This window comes from Miniopterus natalensis, chromosome 10 (genome assembly GCF_054644295.1).
Source record: "Miniopterus natalensis isolate mMinNat1 chromosome 10, mMinNat1.hap1, whole genome shotgun sequence".
Taxonomy (NCBI): Eukaryota; Metazoa; Chordata; class Mammalia; order Chiroptera; family Miniopteridae; genus Miniopterus; species Miniopterus natalensis.
Window position 1 is genome coordinate 81,866,012 of NC_142090.1, and position 21,892 is coordinate 81,887,903.

The following is a 21,892-nucleotide window of genomic DNA, read 5'->3' on the forward strand; positions in this document are numbered from 1 at the left end:
TTTTTTAAGTGAAGTTTTGTGTTGTTTAGGTAGTGATTGAAAGAACAGTTCAGATCGGAATGAACGGCTCCACAGACCTGGAAATCCGCCTTCCAGCATCTGCGTGGCTCTCACCCAGTTTCCACAGTGTCTTCTCTCCAGCGTTAATGCTCAAGTCCAGCCTCGTGTCCTTGACAGGACAGTGGAAAGAGTGGACCCTATCTTGGAAAAACTATTTCAGTTTCACCTCTGACATTTAGTAACTGTGTCACATGAGTTTGTGGCACACGCAGCTACATTTATGAACATGTAGATATAATACTTTGCAGAGTTACTGTGACTATAGCGGCCCAGCATGGTCCCTTCAGTAAAGCTGGACCTCAGTGAATATTAGCTGCTTTAATATAAAGACATGCCTGATTGAACTGGAAAACCGCCCGCGCTGACTCGGTGTCACTTAGGCATAGTCTCAGCTCAGGAATGTGTTGGTGGCAACTGCTCCGGTTGCCCATGCATGCATGGAATTTGGGGGTGTCAGAGTGTCTGCTGGAGCTCCGCGCTAGAATTGCAGCTATGTGCTCAGAAAGCCCTTTTGTAGTACCTCCTCCCCCCCCTCACTCTACCCAGCGCTGCCCCCACACCCGGCTCCCAGCCCCCACGTGCGTGCCCAGCATCCACGAGAAGCTCCCCCGGTCTTGCCTATTGGGGCGGCCTTGTGAGGTGCAGGCCAGGGGGTGTCCTGGAGAAACAGAATCATAGAAACCTTGTCTGGTGGGCGTGGTTTCCTGTAGAAGTGGGACCCTGTAAAAGTAAGAGGAGACAGCGCAGGAGGAATTACAGTGATGGTGAAGCTGGGGCTCTCCATCCGTGAGCTGGTGCCAAGTACTGTCCGAGATACTTTCACAGGTCTGACTCCATCTCGTCCTCACAGCGCCGCACCTCCTGGGACAGGGCCGTGCTGTGGTGGCGTTTGGCCCTGGGTGGGTGGCCGCTGAACCTGCTCCGTGCTGGGTGCCGTGTGGCCGGCCTTCCCCTCGGGGACACTCCAGTGTAGCTGGCGGGGCTCAGCCTTCGTAACTGACCTTCGTTTCCCCATCACACTGTGGGGAGAGTGGATGCATTTGAATCTGTAATTTGTCTGCATTGACTGAGGAGCCGGGCAGAGTCCAGCTTTTAACTGTGTTTGTTTTTAAAAGAGGAAACCGCACTCAGCCTCCTGGTTTCCCTGGCGGCATCCTCATTTCGTGGTTTTTCTTAACTGGAAGGTAAACCCTTCCCCAAGTGATTCTAGAGCCCCTAAATTTTGTTAGTGTTTTTATCCAAGAACTTAGATTTGTTTTTGAAGAGAAAGCCCTCAGAATTGTAATTGCTGTTATTTATTTACACAATCTTCTGTTATGTAACAAGCCTCTATTCACCAGTGATAGCCAATTAGAAAAGAAAGGACCGTGTATCCGCCGGTCGTAATTACCATTACAAAGCAATTAATCGCAGTAACTGTTGCCGGACTGTAAGGTCACCTCGGTCTTTGCTCCAGCGCCACACAGCTGATTTCCATCCGGGGAGGAGGGGAGGGCAGGGGAGGGGGAGTCTGGAGCTCATTGGACCTTGTAACAAGCCTGCTAATGACCCACCTCTGGAAGCTTCTAAACGTGTGCCCACCGGAGGCCAGCGGGGCAGCGACCTGGACGGGGGGTTGCTCTTCCAGCTCAGAGGCTTTTTTATCTGGATTTAAATCTCACTTCTGCTTCTGGCTGACTGTGATTTTAGAGAAGTTACTTGCACTTGTGGTAAGATTTCCTGGTTTGTCGAGAGAATTCAATTCTATTGACATCCCTTTGACTGCATTTTCCAAATAGCATCGCAATAAGGTGGGAGAGGGTTGACAGCGAGGGAGCCCCCAGCATGCACATCCCAGCGTCTGTGTGAGAGGAACACCGTGTGTCTGGGTGCTCTGAGGAGTCAGCTGCGCACGCGGGTGTCACTAATCAGCTACGTAGACTTAGAAAGTCGGTGGAGACCCACAGCCGTAGACAACTTCTAGGGTCTCCTCTTCCATTCGCATGTGGATAAGTCATTAGGATGGACCCATCTGACTCTTCCCTCCACTTTTTCCATTTTTTAATAAACGGCTGAAAGAGCTGCTGATAGAACTGAGACTTAGTTCATCCAGAAAGTTGTATCAACCAGATGCTCGTGCAGCTTCTGTGTGGTAGATGCTGTAGAACAAAGGTGAGGAGAGGTAGGTCTGGCCCTCGAGGACCCCGAGGCCTAATGGGGAAGAGAGAACTACACAAATAGCTACTTCACAAGGACCATCAAAGTGATCGAGGTAGAGGTAGGAGGTTGTGTGTACACCTGAAACTAATGTAGTGCCATGTGTCAGTTATATACTGAGAGAGAAACATGTGGCAGTGAGTCATGTTATCTTAACCATAGTAAAAGGGGGGGAAATTAGAGCAGGAAGTTAAATAAAAGGTAAGGAACCTCGAAGAAGGAGAGGGAAGGGAGTGTGCCCTGCAAGTGGCCCTGGGCCTTGAAGTCCAGTAGGATTTGGAGACAGGGAAATAAGGGAAAGCCACACAGGCCTAGACAAAGGATGGGAGCAATGGAAAAACCAAGGGCACATACAGCAGTAACCAGGCAATTCATTCTGCCTGAGAAAAGGGCAGGGACGTGGGCATGGTGGGGGGAAGTCTGGAAAGGGGAATGGAAGCCAGACCCTGGAGTCTCAGATGTTAGACCCCGAGTCTGCAGGCCAGGGCTTGAAGGCTTGAAGGAAGAGACTAATCAGATCAGAATTTAATCAGGTGAGTCAGGGGCATGGGTATTTGCCAAAGCAAAAGATGATGAAGGCTCCCACACACACACCACACACACGGGACTGTAATATGCCCTCATTAATGAGGCCAGGTCATAGCTCAGTCCTGGAAAGAGATTCCTGAGACTGAGGTAGGATAGTAAGGAACTAGGAAAATTCCTTGGCGAGTGGAATGGGGAAACTGAGACAGACAGCTAAACAGTCTGGCCGAGCAATTTACAGCAGATGCAGCAGGTTACCTGCCTAGAGATAACATCTAGGCCTCAGTTGTATTTCAGCCCCTGGCCCAGAAAAGCAGCCAAACCAGGCAGTCGAAGCCAGGACCAGCTGCCCTGACTAATGACCCCCTGCCCTGGTGCCGGCCAGTCAGTGGAGACCACGACCCTGCAAGGGCACACCTGCAAAGCTGATGACTCTTCTATTGAGGTCCTTCCCTAAACCCCCAGCCTTTAAAAACCCTCAAAACAAAGGACCCAGGGGCCGATTCCTCCCTGGAGCAGGACCCCGCCTGTCCCTCCCCCTCAGGCCCACATCTCCTAAACTCCGAGGGTCCCCAGGAGACTTGCAACCAGGCAGCAATGGGCAGTGGCAGCTCGTCCCAGGCCCACTCCGTGAACCCGTCTCCAAGGCCCCCTTTTCTCTTACTTCCCAGTGAGCTAAAGCAGCCCAGCCCGGGCTCTCTCCTGTTGCTTCTTATATCCTAGGCCCTTCCATGTTTCGCTGTCCCCAGCTTTAAGAAAACTTACTGTCAGCATCACCTGGACTTGTGAAATCTCTGCTGCATGAAGGCAGGAAGCCACACAGTACCGGCTGGCCCTACACAGACCTGCTCAGGCCCAGTCCCCTTTCCTGTAACAAGATTAGAAAATGCTACTGGAGAGGGCAGTTGGTATAGGAAGGTTCTGTCTTTGGTAGGTTGGGGTCTGCTTGGGCTCTGTCATGGGGGAGGCCCAGCCAACTGCAGGCAGGAGATACCATAGGATGGCAAGACAGGCCTCCCCTGGAGAGTGCAGACGATAGGAGAGATCTTGTCGGGAGGGGCGTTAGAGGAAAACCAGAGCTCAGCAGTAGTTAAAGAGGTAAAAACATTTTACTCAGGAACTCTTGCAATAGAGGAAAAGAGACCTTGGTGTAGAACTGGGCTCAATTACAAATACTCGGAAAGGTGGGGCGTGGGGGGGTAGGCATTGGGTGATGGAAAGTTACTAAGAGGAAACAGGGACTCTGGCTGCATGGACCTGACGAGATGTTGCTGGGGTCCAGCCAGGGTGATAAGGTACCACCTGGAGGGTGGCAGAGGCTACGGAAGGTGGAGTTTTCTCTAGACTGACGGCAGGATTCTTGGTGAAGCTGGGCTATGTGCTCCTGCGGGGCTTGTCAAGAACAGGGTTCACGGGGTCCCCACTCAAGTTTGGCCAAGGAGAGAGTCTTTGTAGGTAGCAGGAGCACAGCCACAGTGAACTGGACCTTAGAGACAGGACCCAAGTCACTGAAGGGCTTAGAGAAACAAGTTTTGAGGAGCATGGGTCTGGGGGAGGCATCAGGTCAGACGGCTTATGGAGTCAGGGCAACAAGTCAAGGACTCACTAGAAGAGGAATCCGAGTTGAGGCTTGTTCCCAAGAAAGAAGTCCCGTGCCCAGTGACCAGCATCTCAGACCCCGGTGGAGAGGAGGCCAGGGAGACTGGGTGGATGCTGAGCCATGGCTGGAGCAGAGCCAGGCCACAGTGGGCTCGGGGACCCTGCGGTGCTGATTAGCCGTGTTGGCTGGGGCTTAGCTCCAGGCCGCTCATTACACTCGCCCAGATGGCTGCTGAACTCCTAACCCTGCGCTCATTAATCCTGAATAATGGGCTGGTTGTAACACAATTCTCAAGTATAAAGTGATGACACCCTTTCTCTTCCCTGACCCCTGGACTCCATGGAATCTGATGCCTCGGAGAAAGGTCCCTGCTCTGGATCTTTTTCCTTGTGAAAGAAACATCTTAGGGTGTATTGACAGCGGATTGAATTATGCCGTTAATAATCCCGCCCTTAAGATGATATTCGTAGGTAGCGGTAGTTACGGTTCTTTCTATAAACAGAACACAGTCCTGTTTTCTGTTTGTGACATAAAACCCAGAGCACCTCCGACCGTGCACACGTGTCCTTAGAGCAGAAATGAATTAAAAGGAACGAAACGTCTAAGCAGTGGACTGAGAAGAAATTCGTTTCTCTGATGTGGTGCTTGGGGGCATTTTCCTAGAAACTGCCCTCGCCGGTTTTGCTCATCTCCGTGAGCTGCTGACGGCGTCGAGGCCGGTCTCCAGGGCTCCGTAGAATGGGCAGTGCAGAAAAGTGCCACAGTGTCTCCTACACGAAGGGGATTTCGTGGCCCGATGATTTGCAAATACTGAGCCAAATAGTCGCATAACTTCCTTCCTTGAGGACTTCAGGATGCTAATTCTCGTGAATGTCTGAGATACATATGAAATTGCAGTTTCCCAAATATTTGACTACGTGCCCTTTTCTCACATGGCCCCATGAACAATTCATGAGTGCAAGTGTGCTGTGGCATTTGTCTTCCCCCGAAACGGATCGTGTTTACTAAGAGCAGGGCGGTCCGAGCAGCTCCCCGGCGCACACCTGTTCCCGGGGTGTTCCGTAGCTGCCGTCTCGCCCCCGAGCGCTCCTGCCCCCCTGCGCCTCAGTGGGCGACAAAGAAGCGCGGGGCGTTCAAGGGTAGACACGGCAGCGGGGCCGCCTGCTCTGCCCCCCGGGATGTGACTCCCTCCGGGGAGCATTCTCCCAGAAAGCCAGGGTGCTTTGGAAAATGTCCCAGGCAACACTGAAGTAAGTATTTGTTTAAATAAAACCTACCACGTTAGCAAATCGTGAGAAATTTTACTCTTCAAATCGGTGTCTTTTGTTTCTTAATTCCAGGGTCCTTTCCATAGTGTATTCGAACTAAGATTTGAAAATTGAACAGTAAGTCCCGCTGTAGGGCTCAGTGGTCGAGCGTCATCGGTGCACCTAGAGGCCTCGGTTCTATTCCCAGTCAGGGTGCACGCCCGGGAGCAGGCTCATCCCCAGCAGGGGGCGTGCAGGAGGCGGCCGATCAAAGTTGATGTTTCTCATCAATATTTCTATCTCTCTAAAAAAAAACACCAATAAAAACATATTTTTTTAAATCTCTTTAAAAAAAAGAAAGCTAAGCAATGCAAAGGGAAGGTGTCTCTGCATAACCGGTCTCTGCCCCGTGGCTCCAGAGCGCCAAGTCTGCTCCGTGTTGAGTCAGGTGACCGTGGCTGTTTAATGCATTATTTAAGGCTATAAAAGATTAATTTGCATTCTTTCCTCAGCTTCCGTTGGCTTCGGGAATGTGGGTCTTAAGTGCCTGTGTGTGGCATCGTCAGAAATGTCAGAGTTTCTGAATTACTGTTTATTAATGAAATGGTGAGCCCAGGCATCTCTTTGATGTAAAAGCCACAACTGCTGTGATGTAGAGGAATGTTTCGGTAAAGGTTTTTTCAAACAGCTTAGAAAGATTCATGGGGCCACTGTCGTTCACTCCTGGTTAGCAGCATTCACAGCCGAACAGCTGGTCTCCATGTCTTTGGGATTCTCACATTCAATGTGGTTTCGCTGTTAGAATGGTTGTTATACAAAAGGAAAGGAAATCATAAGTGTTGGTGTGGATGTGGGGAAAGGGGGGCCCTTGTACAGTGTTGACGAAAAACAGTGTAGAGGTTCCTCAAAAAATTAAGAATAGATCTACCTTATGATCCAGCTGTTCCCCTTCTGGGTACATATCCGAAGACTATGAAAACACTAATTCTAAAAGATAGACGCACCCCTGGGCTCATTGCAGCGTTATCATAGTAGCCAAGGAATGGAAGCAGCCTCAGCGTCCATTGGCCACTGATTAGGTAAAGATGGGGCATGTTTATCTACAAGATTTTCAGAGGAGGCCCCACGTCATGTGGCAGGTAGAGTGATTGTGTGTCTTTAAAGCTGTGTGTGTGCACACGCACACATGTAATAACCAGTTTTAAAATGTTGATGTGTTCATTGGAGTGAGGTTGAGTCTGATAAACCAGAAAGGGGAAATGCTGGTGTGTTGCTATAATTTTTCTCTTACTGAAAACTTACATAACTACCTACTGCAAATGCTTTATTCTAGTTTAACACAACTGATGAGTCCAAGGTCATCCTTCACCAATTTTCAAGGTATTTAATTTTCTAGTGTAGTACTTCTTTTAATGATAATCTTTTTTTTTTTACCCTTCAGTTGACTTTGCAGTCTCCAGTGAATGCCATCTGGCCCTAATTGCAAGTTTTCAGATTATTTTTTGGCTCTTTCCTGTCTCACCAATTACCCTGGGTTGATTTTTTTTTCTTCCATTGTGATAGTTTATTATAGCAGATTACTTCATTGCCTATGAGTGGTTTTTACTGTTTTTCTTTAAATTGTTTTTAGTATGTGTGACATCTCTTTTCATTTCTAAAATAAGCAAACATCAGTTGGGTACATTTTACATAGTGTATTGGGATCAAGACAACATAGAACTTATCTAAGTCAAAGAATTTTTCATTCGATCAGAGTACAACTTACCTTATGTGTTCCTTCCTAATATCAAGAGTATTTGCCTGAAATAGGTAATGGTGTGGGGCGGGGGGTAGGAATCTAGTCTGTTATTTCAGAAAACAGACAAGATGGTAGCTTCCACATCAATAGGAAAGATTAGTATCAATTTAACTTACTCTGCTTTTTCTCCAGTTGGCTCCCTTGGTGAATGGACAGCAGTATCCAGGGGCTGCCACCAAAAAACATTGTTTCCCCTCTTCACTGAAGCGATTCCAAACCCCTTGTGCCATCGTGTCATGTATTAAAGACCGACAGATGATTTTAAAGTAATAATGAGACCTTGGGTTAAGATGGGGATTAGGAATCAGTGTGATTGGAATTAAAGTCTCAGGGGAAGACATCATCCCAACCCTGTTGTCACCTCACACAGTGTTCCTGTGTATGTCTGTCCCCGTGTCCACATTTTCCCTTTGTGTAAGGACACCAGACACATTGGATTATGGTTGCACATGACCTCATTGTAACCTGATTAACTCTGTAAAGACCCTGTTTCCAAGTAAGGTCACATCCTGAGGTCCTAGGGGTTGAGACATTGGCTGTGCATCCCAAACCCAGCCAGTCTCACACATTCACTGCGGTGTAGGAGGCCTGTCTTGAGGGGCATTGGAAAGGCCTCCAGTCCTCCAAAACCTGCCTTCTGGTGAGCCGCTTGTACCAAAACCCATCTTTACCACCCACTCCTCCGTGTTCCATGCTGCCCTTAGCAGGAGCTGGTTCTAAAATGTGAGGCATGACTCTCAGAGAGGCAGTACATTGTGTCACTCACCCCAGCGTGTGTCACCTCAGCGTGGATTTACCAGATCATTTGCAAAATGAATTAAAAATACATCAGTCAACGGCGCACTCCTTTTGCTGAACACTAAGCTGAGAACAACGGGGGAAAGAAAGATGAGCTGATTTTAGGGAACTTCCAGGGTAATTTATGAGACAAAATGTATACAGGGAAAGCAAAGCTGTAGTAACAATATTTTATTGAGTAACAAATGACTTGGTATTTTAGAGAGTATTTCTCTAAATAAACCAGGTACGGTGGGCAACCCTCATCCCCTCCACACAGCCCCAGCCCAGGGCCTCCTGCCTCTCCGTGGGTAATAAGCCCACAATGCCCCTCCCGCTCCTCCTTTTAGGGAGCTTTGTCTTCGCTTCCCTCCCTGAGTCGCAAAGGGAGCCTTCGTCTTCTAAAGATGGAGAGCTGTGTGTGTAGTATTGCTTGTTGTTAACAGAGAATTTATACCTGAAATTACAGGAATGCCACAAAATAGGCAGTGTGACTTGGCTCCGAATTCTCAGAAATGTTAAGGTTTGTTTTTCATTCATCAGTCCCCCTTTTCATATCCGTGTGTACTGCTGACTCCTCAGTTGGTCCCCATAGCAACACTGGATAATGCTAATGAAGCCCAGCATCCTGAGCTCTCCCACGGAGCATCTCTGTTGAAACAGCCATAAACCACACTTGCATTTATTATTTCCTTTCCTTGAAAGAAATCGATATTTGGGAATTTTCCCTGTGATCAGACTTAACTTTCTCAACTGTCTGACTAGAACTGGAGTCTCTAGAGACGCTTTTTCAAAGGTGATGCCGCCTCCCCCACCCCCACCCTGCGTCAGGTGTGCACTTCGTTCTCAAGATGTGGCTCCCAGAGCAGCAGCCTCACCTGGGAGCTGTTGGAAATGCAGAGTCACAGGCCACACCCCACACCTGCCGAATCAGCGGCTGCGGGCGGCGCCCAGCACTCTCTGCTTTAACAGGCCTCAGGTGGCGCGATGCTCAGAGTGTGAGAGCCTCACACACAGGCCGGACTACAGGGCCCAGCACCCCTCTCCAGCACGATGGGCTCTGCCGGCGGGTGGGGAGGCGTTTCACTGCGTTCCCCCGTCACCTGATCTGTCTACACTGTGAAACTAGCTGAATCCCAGCTTGTGCTCAGTGGATAGAGCGGTGGATGATGTCTGAAGGGTTTAGCTACTGAAATGTTTCCTAACTCTTATTTGTCGATTATTAACAAGCAGAAGGAGAAGCCAGGTAATTGCCGTTGAGTCTACAGACTATCAAGTTCTTCTTCAGTTTTTCTTTTCCGGGTTTGTTTGTTTTTCTCTCTCTTATGTTTTGATGTGTGGGTGCTGACAAGTACACCTTCTTGACGAATTTTAAATAGTGCCTTTCCTGCTTGTAGTAATTCATCTTATTTCCTGAAACGCATCAAAAAATGCAGTAAGAGCAAGGCCCTTTTGGGGGCCGTGCCTCAGCAAATACAGGGAGCCGATGTCACAGAGAGCCACATGAACGAAACGTTTGCCTCGTCCTGTGAAGTTTTCAGAGGCGGGGAGGCCCGGAACCTGGAGCCAGGCAGAAACTTAAGTGGACAGATGCGGCTGGATGTTCAGGTGTTTAAAATTGCTGGTTACCACAAAAACAGACCCAGCTGAGCTCTGGTTTTCCTCTAACGCCCCTCCCTGTAAGATCTCTCCAAGGGAGGCCTGTCTGGCCATCCTATGGTTTCTTCTGCCTGCAGTTGCTCTTGCTGGTGATCAGGTCCCACCTAAAGGCCAGGCTGTTGGGCATTAAAGAGCGAGCCCATCAGGGTTCAGAAGTCAGGTCAGATTCATCTGCTCAGGAACCCAGAGGTGGGCTAGTCCGAAGGAAAACAGCGGCACAGCGGTTCCCATCGCCCCCTGAAGCCTGGCAGGCCCCTGGCGCCACCGTCGTAGTTGCTGGTTGTGATTATAACAGGAGAGGGGCAAACGGGCGGCCGGAGCTTGTCGCGGGCGCTGGGAAGGGCGCCGCCGGCGTCCCCTAGCCCACTGGCAGCCGCTTCCCGGTGCTGAGCTTCTGCTTTGAAATTTGCCAAGTGGCCTGCGAGAAAATGAAGGCTTCAGTCATGTTTCCTGTTTATTAATATTAATGGTTTAATTTAAAGTTTTAATTGTTATTGAGTGATGGCTGGACCTCAAGCTGGGTGAACTTGAAACAGAAAGTTTTTAATCTCTAGCTGCCTGGGGGGAACCTTATTTAGCCTTTACGTAGACACTCCTGGAAATTGTTGCCGCGTTTTATTTTGACACAAAGTATTCTTTCTGTGGTTCATTGAACATTTTCTTCCACTGGATCCCTGTGCCACCAACCTGCCTAGTGGTATTTGGGGGAAACACACGTCGTTATAAACACCTTCCTGTGCCGGGAGCACGTGGGGTAATGAGAACCAAAGTTCCCGGCACTGTCCCTCAGATCGATGTGCCCGACGCCCGTCGCCTCGCAGCGGCCCTGTGCTGAGACCCCCCTCCTGGTATTGGCCGTCTGCGTCAGTGAGATCATAAGCCAGGCTCCTTGCTAATGAAGTGATTTACCCAACTGCTGGGTAACTAGAAAGACGTTTAACACGCCAGCAGATGATCCGATTCTGCTTCATCCTCAACAAATACAGTAAACTGAGGTACCGTGCCAGATCTTACTTTTGCATAAATTAAGCTAAACCCGGACCTGTTGTTCCGTCACCTTGTGGACGCCGAGCGAGAGGCCTGTTGCCCGGGGTTCCAGGTGTTAGCAGGCAGCGCGTCTCCTCCAAAACCGCAGCTAACTCCCGGGCACAGGGCGGGGGGGGGCATCCCCTCAGATCTGTGGGAAGGAAACTGAGTCACAGAAGGGTCCAGAGGTGTTCCTTGGTACTTTCACAGGGGATGCATGTTGTAAGTGAATTAACCACTGAAAAAGTTACTTTAAGAATTATAACCCCAGAGACAGTATCCAGTGAGGTTTTTTTAACTGTTTGCTTTTCCTGGTTTTGTTGGCAGTGCCCACAGGGACTTTTATTTAAAAGAAGAGGAAGGGGGAGGGGAGGGGAGGGGAGGGGAGGGGAGGGGAGGGGAGGGGAGGGGAGGGGAGGGGAGGGGAGGGGGGGCAGAGTTCTGGAGGGGGTAATGACCGGCTTCCTTAGGGAGCCTGGGAGGCACAGAGCAGAGCGAGTCAGGGGGGCGGGAAAGGAATGGCTCAGACTGGCTGTCGGATGTGCCCCCGCCCCCCGCAGGCCTTCCTAGAAAAGGGAAAACTCTGCCATTCGGTGTCCCAGACTGCGAGTCGACAGGTACCGTGAGCTAAGCGACACAGGGTCACAAAACAAACCACAGACACGCTAGGGAAACGATCTTAAAGGCTTACCCGATGGGTGAGTTCACGTCCTGAGAAATGGGCCTGAGGAACTAAAGATGAGACGGAAGGAGACAGAAGCCGTTCCCTTCGCCCTCCAGCTTGCTGCTTTCTCTTCGACTGGTACTTCCCTTTCTTTAAAAATACATTACATATTTTTTTAAAAATATGGATCATGGTATAAATATGGTTTTGTATAATTTTTCCATGAATATTTTCCCATGCCACTAAATCTTTCAAAACACATTTTGCATGACTTGCTTAATTTCTAGCATTCACTTAATCACTCTCTTTTGTGGGATTGAGGTCATGTCTGTTTTTTCTACCATTAAATTAACGCCAGCAGAGAATTTTGAACAAACCCCTCCGCCTTGCTTTTATAGGGCAGTTATTTCTGGGAAGGGGTTAGATTTAGTTACCAGTGAAACTACATTTCAAATTACCTTTCAGAGTGTAAGGAATGCGGCCGTCTTCCAGATCTGGGGCAAGAAGCGAGCGAGGGCGGAGGGGAGGCCCTGCAGCCAGCAGAGGGGCCAGGGCAGCGAGCTGGGCCTGCCTGTGGCTGTGCCGCCTTCTGACCCAAACAGCGGTGACAGCGAGAGGGACTGCAGCCTTGCACCTGAGGCTCACGTCGGCTTATTTGAAGGCAATAAACGTCCTACAGGTTTGCGTAGTTTTTTCAGCGCTGTGCTCAAGGTTCAGTCGTGTCCTCTCTTTAGCATTCACTCTTCCGTGTGAACACCCATCCTCAGCCCCTGGGCGTTGGCCTAGGACCCAGGAGGTCGCGGTTCCATCCCGGTCGGGGCACGTGTCTGGGCTGTGGGCTCGATCCCCAGTGGGGGCCTGCAGGCGGCAGCCGGTCAATGACTCTCATCGTTGATGTTTCTCTCTCCTCCCTTCCTCTCTCTGACATCAAAAAAGATTTATATTTTTAAAATAACCAAAGCACATTCATCTTCAGTGTCCGTGTCACATGAGCACCAGGGGTGCGCTCTCTCTGCCGCACGTGGGGGTCCCTCTGTGTGTCCGCCTCCCTGCATCTCCCTGCTCCTGTCGCGGCCTCAGTAGGTTCCATCTCCCTTCAGGTTCTGTTTCCAAATCACTGGGACATTTTAAAAAGCAATAAAAAACAAAATAAAATAAAATTTAAAAATAGATTATCAGCGAGCCATGCGTATAGACCGCTTGCCCAGATTTCTGGGTGTTAAAGTGGCCAAGCTGCTGGCCAAGAATTCCCAGCTCTATGAAAGCTCAGAGAGAAAGCCCAGGAGGACAGGGGGACACTGTCGTCACAGAGAGGACTTGGACTTCAGGTGCCCATGGCAGACAATATCTTCAGTTTAAACTTTTTTAGATTATTTGTTTGCCTTAATTACTTGTTTATTCATGAAAAGTATACTGCATGTGATTATTTCCTGTATCTCAATACATTAAAAGCTAAAATGTTAATTATGTAAATAAAGGGAACTTAATACCATGGAGTTAGCTCTGAGAATGTTTTGTAAACAATATAAAGGTTTATATATTTGTTAAAGTATATTTTGTCTTAGCACAGAAATGTGCTGCTATTCATGTTTAGAAACTTCACAGCCTAACATTAAAGAGATCCTTATGTTTTAAATTTGTTTCCATTTTTAAAATGGATACTTTGGGTTGTAAAAGTCCATGAATAACACTGTTTAACTTTATAGGGACTTACCCATGCACAGTGACCATAAAAAAGTAATAAACTTAGAAAGGAGAAATAATAAATGACCATATACTGTATTTAAATAGTATTTCTATGGTCAAGAAAGGGAGCGGGAGACCGAGGTCCCTGGTCATAATCTAAACACTGAGACATTTGTTCGAGGAGAGTGTAAGGGCTCGGGAAGCTTACTGTTTAGATCTGGTTCTCGAGGGGTTTGAGCACTTTTAAGGCTCTCTGCATCCCTTTGATGGCGGGGCTTTTATTCCATGAGTGAGCACCCCAAAGCTTGCGGTCTGGGGGCCTTGGGTGACACTAAACTCTCTCTTTCCCATTCGGATCTGTAGCCTCCTGTAATACAGTCTCGTATGTGGACTCTTGGAATGAATCCATTCCAGTTGAACTGGTTAGAAAGCTGTTTGGGTGAAACAAGTGCGGTTCTCTCACTGGTTTGCAGGATAAAACTAACTCCCTGAGGCCGGCAGAGCCTCCTGCTGGCTTGGCTGTAACGTGATGCGATCGCTTAGGGTCGCGGGGTCTAGGGAGCCCTGTTGTGACCCTGGACCGGGCAGGCGGTGTGCAGAGTAGACACAAGTGTCTACGTCAGTTTTCATACCTACAGGAGGCTTTGCTCCCAGGCGCTCGCCAGCCGAGGGGTGCGGGGTCCTCTGCGTGACGCCCTTTCCAGTGGGGGGGGGTCAGAGGCTCACTCAGAGCCGGTGGAACTTCGTGACCAGAGCAGCCCCGGTGACAAGAGCAGCGTGGCTCCCTGTCCCTGGGGCTACATCCAGAATCCCGCCTGTTGACCCTTTGCCTCCTCAAACCCTGGGACTCTCGCCTCCTTCCACGTGTAGCTCCTGGGGTGCCCGGTTTTCCCGGCACCGTTTGTTCTGCAAGTGCAGAAAGAAAGGCCTCCCCCGCCTCTCCCTCTGCGTCCTCAGCGCGAAGAGCTCAACAGCGCGGGAAGGGCTGCAGCTCTCGAAGCTTCCACTCACCATAAGGCAGAACCTACCCAGGACATTCAGGAGTTTAATAAATTTGTTGCTCTTTTCTTTAAATAATACAAAAGTGTGCCCTGATTGCATCAGATCATGGTTTTGCTGGGAAAAAATACATGATTTCCAATACAACTTGCATGCACACTGACATTCTTCATGTAGCAAACCCGCAGTAAAGAAACAGTGTGTCACATTTTATGAATTTGATTACAATTCATAAAGTCATTTCTGTGTTTAGTCTGCTTACTATTTACAAAACACAGACAAAACTATTGTACTAAAAATTACTCCTACTGATGATTAAGACATCAGACACTAAAATAAAAACATGGCGTAGCTATTTAATTTCACAAATAGAGAAATAGCAATAGAAATACATTTCACAACCCTGAAATGTATGATTCTATCCAGAACACTAATTATACTGAGTAGGGACTATCAGATAGGTCATTTACAGTTTTCTGGCTGCCAACCCACTTCATTAAAATATTGACTAGAATATTAATTCCAAAGTAATCTCCTGTGAAGTCAAATCAGTTAGATTAGGTTAAAGCCAACCTCTGGGGGTGCGCCATGAAGTTTCCACTGGACACCACTTATTTGGAAAGAGTAGGGCAGACCCGCAACCAGTCAGAGCTTCCCCAGTCAGAATTTGCCCGCCCTCCTCCCCCTCCGTCTCTCCCCCGCGGATTTCAGTAAATAAGAGCCCTCGCCAGCCTGCCAGTTTCCTTCCCCATTCCTGCCCAGAAGTCTTCTGCTTGTCAACATCTTTTGTTACATTGGCCCTCCTGTCATTTGTCTGATTAAATTTCCATTAACTGGGTTAAAATGCTAATGACTTCTTTGAGATGAATGTTCCCAAATCTGTGTCTGCCCCTGACGACTACGACTGCCTTCTGCTGGTGGGAGATGAAACTGAGGACTTAGTTCCCATTTCTTACAGCGACTGAAAATGCCCAGCCTTGAGGTGCACCGAGAGCCCCGCCTGCACCCTGGGCCCCCCAAATAAGGCTCCGCGGCAGCTCCATTGAAATGCCCTGAGGCCTTGGCTCGTGTAGGGAGGAGGCAGAGGGAGCGCAGAGCCTATGGGGGCGTGTAAGTGGTCACACAGCAGCACCGTCTTCCCTCCACTCCAGCTCTCTCCGTATTCTAAACCTCTCATTGGCTACAAACAGTAGAGAAAATATTTCTGGAAAACTAAATATACTTAACTGTGTGTGTGTTAAAGCATTATTGTTTTTTAAACATATCTTTATTGATTTCAGAGAGAGAGAGAGAGAGAAACATCAATGATGAGAGAGTTATTGATCGAGCCCGCAACCCGGGCATGTTCCCTGACCGGGAATCAAACCCTGATCGCCTGGATCCCAGATCGAGGCTTAACCGCTGAGCCACGCCCATTGGGCTTAAAGCGTATTTTTAACAGTAGAAATCTTGTCTGATTTAAATCCGTAAGTCAGTCAGTCATTGATCCGCGTTGGGCCGTGGACGGTGCACTGTGAATGGATCCCCGGGAATTTCTAAGGCACATCAGTGCGGCTGATGCCCATCCCTCTCCGTCCTCAGACCCACAGCCACACTCCTCATTGTCTGGGGACAGCGGGAGCCAACCTACACTGAGCTTCATCCCGTGTGAAGACTCCTTCACTTCTGACTGGACTTACTTTTTGCCTCCCTGGCCCTGAGCCCTTGATTTATGTGGCCAGCGCCCCGTATGTTGCCTTGGATTATAGTTATTTGTACAGTTGTCTTATATTTTCCTCTAGATGAGCAACTACTTCAGGTTAGGAGTTTTATGTGAACCTTGTATTTTGGGGAGTCCCCAGCATGCACCTTCTGCATAGTAGGCGTTCAGTTTAAAACATGGTAAATTTAATCAAGTTTTTCATCTTAAATGTCGACTTAAGTGACCGGATAAAACTGCTTGCTTTGCTTCTTAATTCTGTCTGTTACCGTCACATTGAGGAACTCATCCGATAACATGCTTTCTACTTAAGAATATTCAGTGTTAAAGAAAATTTGGACAAATAAATCTATTCATAATCTCTCATTGTTTTTGTTTTGTATATTTTCCTTCAAATCTTATACTTGTACGTGCTTGCCTATAGGTGTTTGTTGGTGTGTGAAGTATTATGTGCAATTCATTGTGAATTAGGCTCCTTTTAATTAATATCAAACATGGTTTTCCATATTTCTCCAGTGTCTTTATAACTGTTATTTAGCAAATGCACAATACTATACATCGCAGATACACCGTAATTTACAGACCGGTTTTCACTTGCACGACATTGGGTTCTTTTACTTTGCTCTCTCGGTCCTGTTGTAATAAAGCTTTCCTGGCTCTTTTCCTTGTCTTAAATTAGCTCCTTGAGTTTGCAAGCATGGCCTTGTCAGGTGTAAGGGCCGAGCGTGTTTACAGCGCTGCTGCTTAGAAGGAGGTGGCCGGCCCGCGCCTCGTCAGCAGGCTGGGTGTGTAGTGACCTGTGACAACGCAGATTTATTTAAGGTCTTCCCCCTCACTCCCCACTCTTAGGAAGAGCACAGTAAATTAACCCTTTAAATATTGGGCCTCGGTAATTTACCAAATGAATTCTCAGCCCAGGGGAAATCAAATAAAGGCCTTACATTCTGACTTTGAGCTTCAGAGATTGATGTGGTTAAAAAGACTGGGTCCAGCCTTCCCCGTTTTCCAAATGCATGTGCAGGGGACCTGCCCTTAGAAGTCAGAGAACCGACACGTTTAGGAAGCGGAGGGCATTTTGTAGTGTAAGAGAGAATTTGGAAATACAGTTGCCTTCCTGGAGTTTAATTATCAGGATAAAATCAACACACAGTGCAGGAGATCGCCTAGGGGCCAATGGAAAGGTAGCCGCCGTCGGGCCGATCGAAAGCTTAGGGAGCGGCTGGAAGATGCCGCCCGGGCTTCATAAAGAACTGCGGGCAGCTGTGATCAGACAATCACACCGCGGAAACGGGAGAGTGCACACGCAGTGTCTGCTTTGCAAACGAGGAGTCTGCTTACAGCATTTTCCGAATAAAACAGCAAACAAACCGAAACACCCTGCCAGCCTTGATGGTCTCGTTTTCAGGATGGTTACCAGTTAATCAGACTATCGGAGCGCGGTGGGCGGCAACTGAGCCCATGCGACCTGGCTGAGTGGCGCCCGGAATTGCCGCTTGTTTTCTCAGCGATCCGGCAGTGCTGTGGAGAGCGCAGAGCACGTGGCGGGGGCCCTGAGGGGGTGACGTGCGGCATCCGGCCGCCCCCCTGGAAAGCTGACTGCTCTTTGTGGACGTGGCTTCCCCTCTCTCGTTCGCTTACGGGGTCAGAAACCTCAGTCTCCTTATTTCCCTTCAACAGGGCGGCCTTTCTCTGCTCGTTGTGATGACACATGGCCAAGTCTAGGGTCACCTGTGTTCCCGGGTGCACCTATTAGGAATTCGTGACGGCTTTGTTCCCAGGGAGACCCTCTCTCCTCAGTGTGGTTTGTGGACGGCTGACTGGCTCGAGCTGGGGACTCAGGCTTGCAGAAATCCAAGCCCCCCTAAATCCTAGACCACGGGGTTCCCGCAAGGCCCCCAAGAAGCGCGCGCCCAGGCGGGGTCTGCTGTGTAAGGGACCTGTTGGTGGCAGTGTAGGCCTGGCCCTGCGGAGGAGAGAGGCCAGCAGGGAGGGCTGAGGAGGACCTGACCTCCGCGCTGCTTTCCTGCAAGGCCGCGGGGAGTCCTGCAGCCAGTGCCACGGCACCGAAGTTCCACGTCTCGGGAAAGAGCCGGCCCACGCTGCTGCCTCCAGCCTGGGCTCAGAGCACAGGAGGGCTTGCAGGGCCGGCCCTGACGCGGCCCCGGCCAGGCTCAGAGCAGGGGACTGACCGGCAGGCCCCGGGCCACCACCCTGCTGAGGATCCACGTTTCAGCCAAACCTCCCGGTGGTCTGTGCACACTAAACTTTGAGAAGCACTAGCCTGACGTAATAAGTGGACACTTTGGGGATCCTACCGAGAGTCAGTGAGATTGTGCACGATCGTCCCGGCATCCCTCACAGGGAGCTCTCCGGGGAGGGTGTTTCCACAGTTCATTTGAACGGAGCTGCTGTGCAGAGTGAGAACTGGAGCAGATAATTGGTTGTTAACATGTAACGAATGTGCAGAGCCCGACCGAGGCCAAGCAGAATTTCCAAGATGCTTCGCCTCTTTGCTGTGAGGAGCTGCTATGATTTACCTCCTTTTGCCTCCCAGAGTTTCAGGGCCCTGTAGCCAAGACTTGTGTGTTTCTGCATCTGCTGTCTCTTTCCACGTGGTCGGATGGGGATGGGATTCTTGTGTGCAGCTGGACGTAAACAATCGGTTGCACAAATCTTACCGGTATGATCAATGCTGATACCAATTTGAACACGGTGATGAATGGTAGTTAAGGAGTCAGAGAGAAACTATAAAATCTTGGGGTCTAAAAATGTCCTATTAAAATTTTCATTTTCTGGGATACACAGTAACTCAGGTTCCCAGATACAGACGATAACCTAGCACCTCCCAGACCACAAGCTTCTCATACACTGACTCTGCGTGTTCACAGTTGTTCCTATTCTGGTTCTAGTGTGTGTGAACGCCTAGGTCCGTTCTCGTAGGAATAATTTGAAAACAGAGACACTGAGCACTGAACATATCAAAGGGAAAGAAAGGAAGCCCAGGAGAGACGAGAGTTTATAGTACAGCCCAGGAAAGAATAAAGCCAGAGGTAGAGACAGGCCGTGCCCAGTGGGTGTTGGCAGGTGTGAGCCCTGACATTTGAGGGCTGCTGGTGGCGGTGGGGTCAGGGAGGCCGCAGGATGCTGGCAGGACACGTGCATTCAAACAGCGCTGACCGGACGTGTTAGAGGGGCACGGTGGGGACGTGCGCTTGGCCCTGGCGCAGAATAACGCCGTGGTTGCAAATAGGCTCAACTTACTGTGTTTGGGCCACTTCCTAGCACTGTGAGTTCAGGAAATTACTTAGCTTTTCTAATTCTCAATCCTCTGCTCTGGAAGGTGGGGGTTAACCTAGTACTAACCCACTAGGCTTGTTAGGGTCAATTGAGAAAGTCCCCTAAAGCATGTTGCTGGCCACCCACTAATCGCAAACACCCAGCCGTGTTAGTTCTGTGTCCCTGGCGGCTGTTAGTAAGTACGCTGTTTGTTTCCTGCAGTCAAGCAAAATTAATTTGCAGATGCCTCAGCCAAATGTGAGGAGAAGGCGAGGTGATTCAGGGCCGTCTTTCCCCCTGCAGGCCATGCTCACCGGTGTCGCCTTTGGTAGAGCACACGCCCCGTTGTTGCCTGTTCCCAGGAGTGTGAGATAGTATTAGGGACTTTCAGACGGATATTGCTTCTCTCTTTCCCCCGTCCTGTATTTTACAGAAGTTAACCTACAGCTGAGGAACTGTAGGGCTCCAGGACTCCCTGACCTCGCCTCATTTCATAGGTAATTGGTAAACACACCAATTTTGTTGATAGTGCTTCTAAAGTGAGATATATTCTCCCCATTTTCATATATACCCTGTGTTTACGGAACTGAGATAAACAGTGTGATTTGGCCAACTTGAACCTCGCAGATTATCGTGGGCGATGTGGTAGAGGGTGCCTCCTGTGGCCACCCCCTCTCAGCGCAGCTGGGTGGCCCCTGTCCCCATAACCTGCGTTGTCTCTCTCTCTGTCTCTATCTGTCCCTGCAAACAGTGTGAGCACGTGAGCCTTGAGCAGGAAAGGCCAGCCCTCGGTCCGCCCAGCTGGCGTTTGTGGAGCGAGCGAGCGAACACTGCCTTTCTCACATCACTCTCAACCCCTGGGCCACAACCAGCAGGGCAACAGTAGCCGGTTCGATGAATTACTGGTTACAAGGAAGGCCTTCTAGAAACACGGCACAATGAGATAAAATAAATAAAATTTAACAATGGATTGAATAGTAACCTAATTCCCAAGCCTTCGACCTGGAGAATGGCTGTCTCCCTTTCTGAAGAAGGCTCCTGCCCCGCCTCATGCCCAGTGCCTGACCCTACTGCCTGGTGACTGACTACGCAGTCGCCTGCAGAGGTGACAGGCCTGCCCCAGGAGACAGCAGAGGTGACAGATCTACCCCAGGAGACTGACTGCAGGGGTGACAGGTCTCCCACAGTGTGATGACTCAGCCATGGGTCAGAGCTGGGCCTTAGAGCCTTAGCCCAGCATGCCTCAGCCTCCCCTCCCCCTCCTCCAGGTGCCCCTGGAATTGTTGCCATGGGCCAGCGTCCAAGAGGTTTAACAGCTGCCCCGACAAATGGGGCTCCCCCATTCAAGCCGGCAAATGGGGAGTCTGAGCTGTTTTGCAGCACTCCTTGCATCGGGGTCGCAGACGCTCTTTGAAACCGTGAGACAGCATCCTGCTTCCTGGGGACGTAAATATCTTCAGGATCCTTTAAATGCAGGAGGTGAGAAATCCCCCTTCACAGTGAGCTCGGCCCAGCTCTTCTCTCCCTCTCGTCCCCCAGGCAGGAGGGACTGCATCCTGGAGCCGCTGTCCCTGCCCGAGGGCCCGGGTGGCCGCGGCAGCCCCGAGGGCTCGCCATCCGTGCCTTGTGTCCTCTGTGAGGAGCATTTCCCTGCAGCCCAGCAGGACCAGCTTCTGAAGCACATGGTCATCGAGCACAAGATCGTCATCGCCGATGTCAAGCTGGTGGCTGACTTCCAGAAGTAAGTGCTGTTTCTGTTCAAGGGGTGAAGAGTGTTACTCCTTGGAGGAAAGGCACAGCTTGATGTGAAATTACCCCTGTGCAGCCATGAGCATTCCCACTCTTCCTTAGGGTTCCCCTGAGCCTGTAAACAAGCCTTTGCTCTCTTGTCTTCTGGAGTGTGGAGCTGCCATTGAGAAGGTCACCCACCTACGGCCGCCTGCCCTCAGACCTGGAAACAGCAGCTGCCCGAGGCACGGATGCTGTTCCCTTTGCCCTGTTGCCCGAGGCTGTTGACTGTGGATCTCTACCAGGCTGGGATTATTTTGTGTTGTGTGTCTGGGGCCATAGACATGCTCTGGCTGAGTCAGTCCTTCCAGAAAGTCCAGAGGGGACTTGGCGAAAGGCCACCGAAGGGCAGTGTTTGGAACAGGGACCCTTGGCACCTTTCGAGCCCAAAGGGTGTCATACAAGAAACTCTCAGCTGAAGTGTTGCAAGGAGGTTGAAAACCAGAAAAAAAACAAGCTGTTCAACAGGCCAGGAGGATGTATACGTAGACAGCTGCTGAGGGTGACGGCTGGGACTGAGAGGAGGAATGGGAGCAGGTAGAGGTGAGGGGGCAAGGAACTGCCACCGCTCTGCCACCTAGCCGAGATGCCCCCAGACAGGGCATCTGCCTCACCGAGATGCCCCCAGACAGGGCGCCTACTTAGCCGAGATGCCCCCAGACAGGGCGCCTGCCTCGCCGAGATGCCCCCAGACAGGGCGCCTGCCTCGCCGAGATGCCCCCAGACAGGGCGCCTACCTAGCCGAGATGCCCCCAGACAGGGCGCCTGCCTCACCGAGATGTCCCCAGACAGGGCATCTGAAAAGCATCATTTCCAAACATCATGGCTCCTTGTTCATGGAGTAATAAAGTAACTTAGCCCATGTGAAGACTGCCAGACAACAGGCTTACAT

General features: G+C 50.0%; 1 protein-coding gene across 1 annotated transcript in view; it reads left to right on the top strand.

Moving 5' to 3' along the window:
* ZNF277 (zinc finger protein 277) overlaps positions 1–21,892 on the top strand; it is a 48,565-nt gene that overhangs the window by 4,147 nt on the left and 22,526 nt on the right. Inside the window, exon 2 of the mRNA XM_087820878.1 lies at positions 20,752–20,953. Coding sequence (XP_087677004.1) covers positions 20,752–20,953 — 202 coding nt within the window. The remainder of the gene's footprint in view (positions 1–20,751; positions 20,954–21,892) is intronic.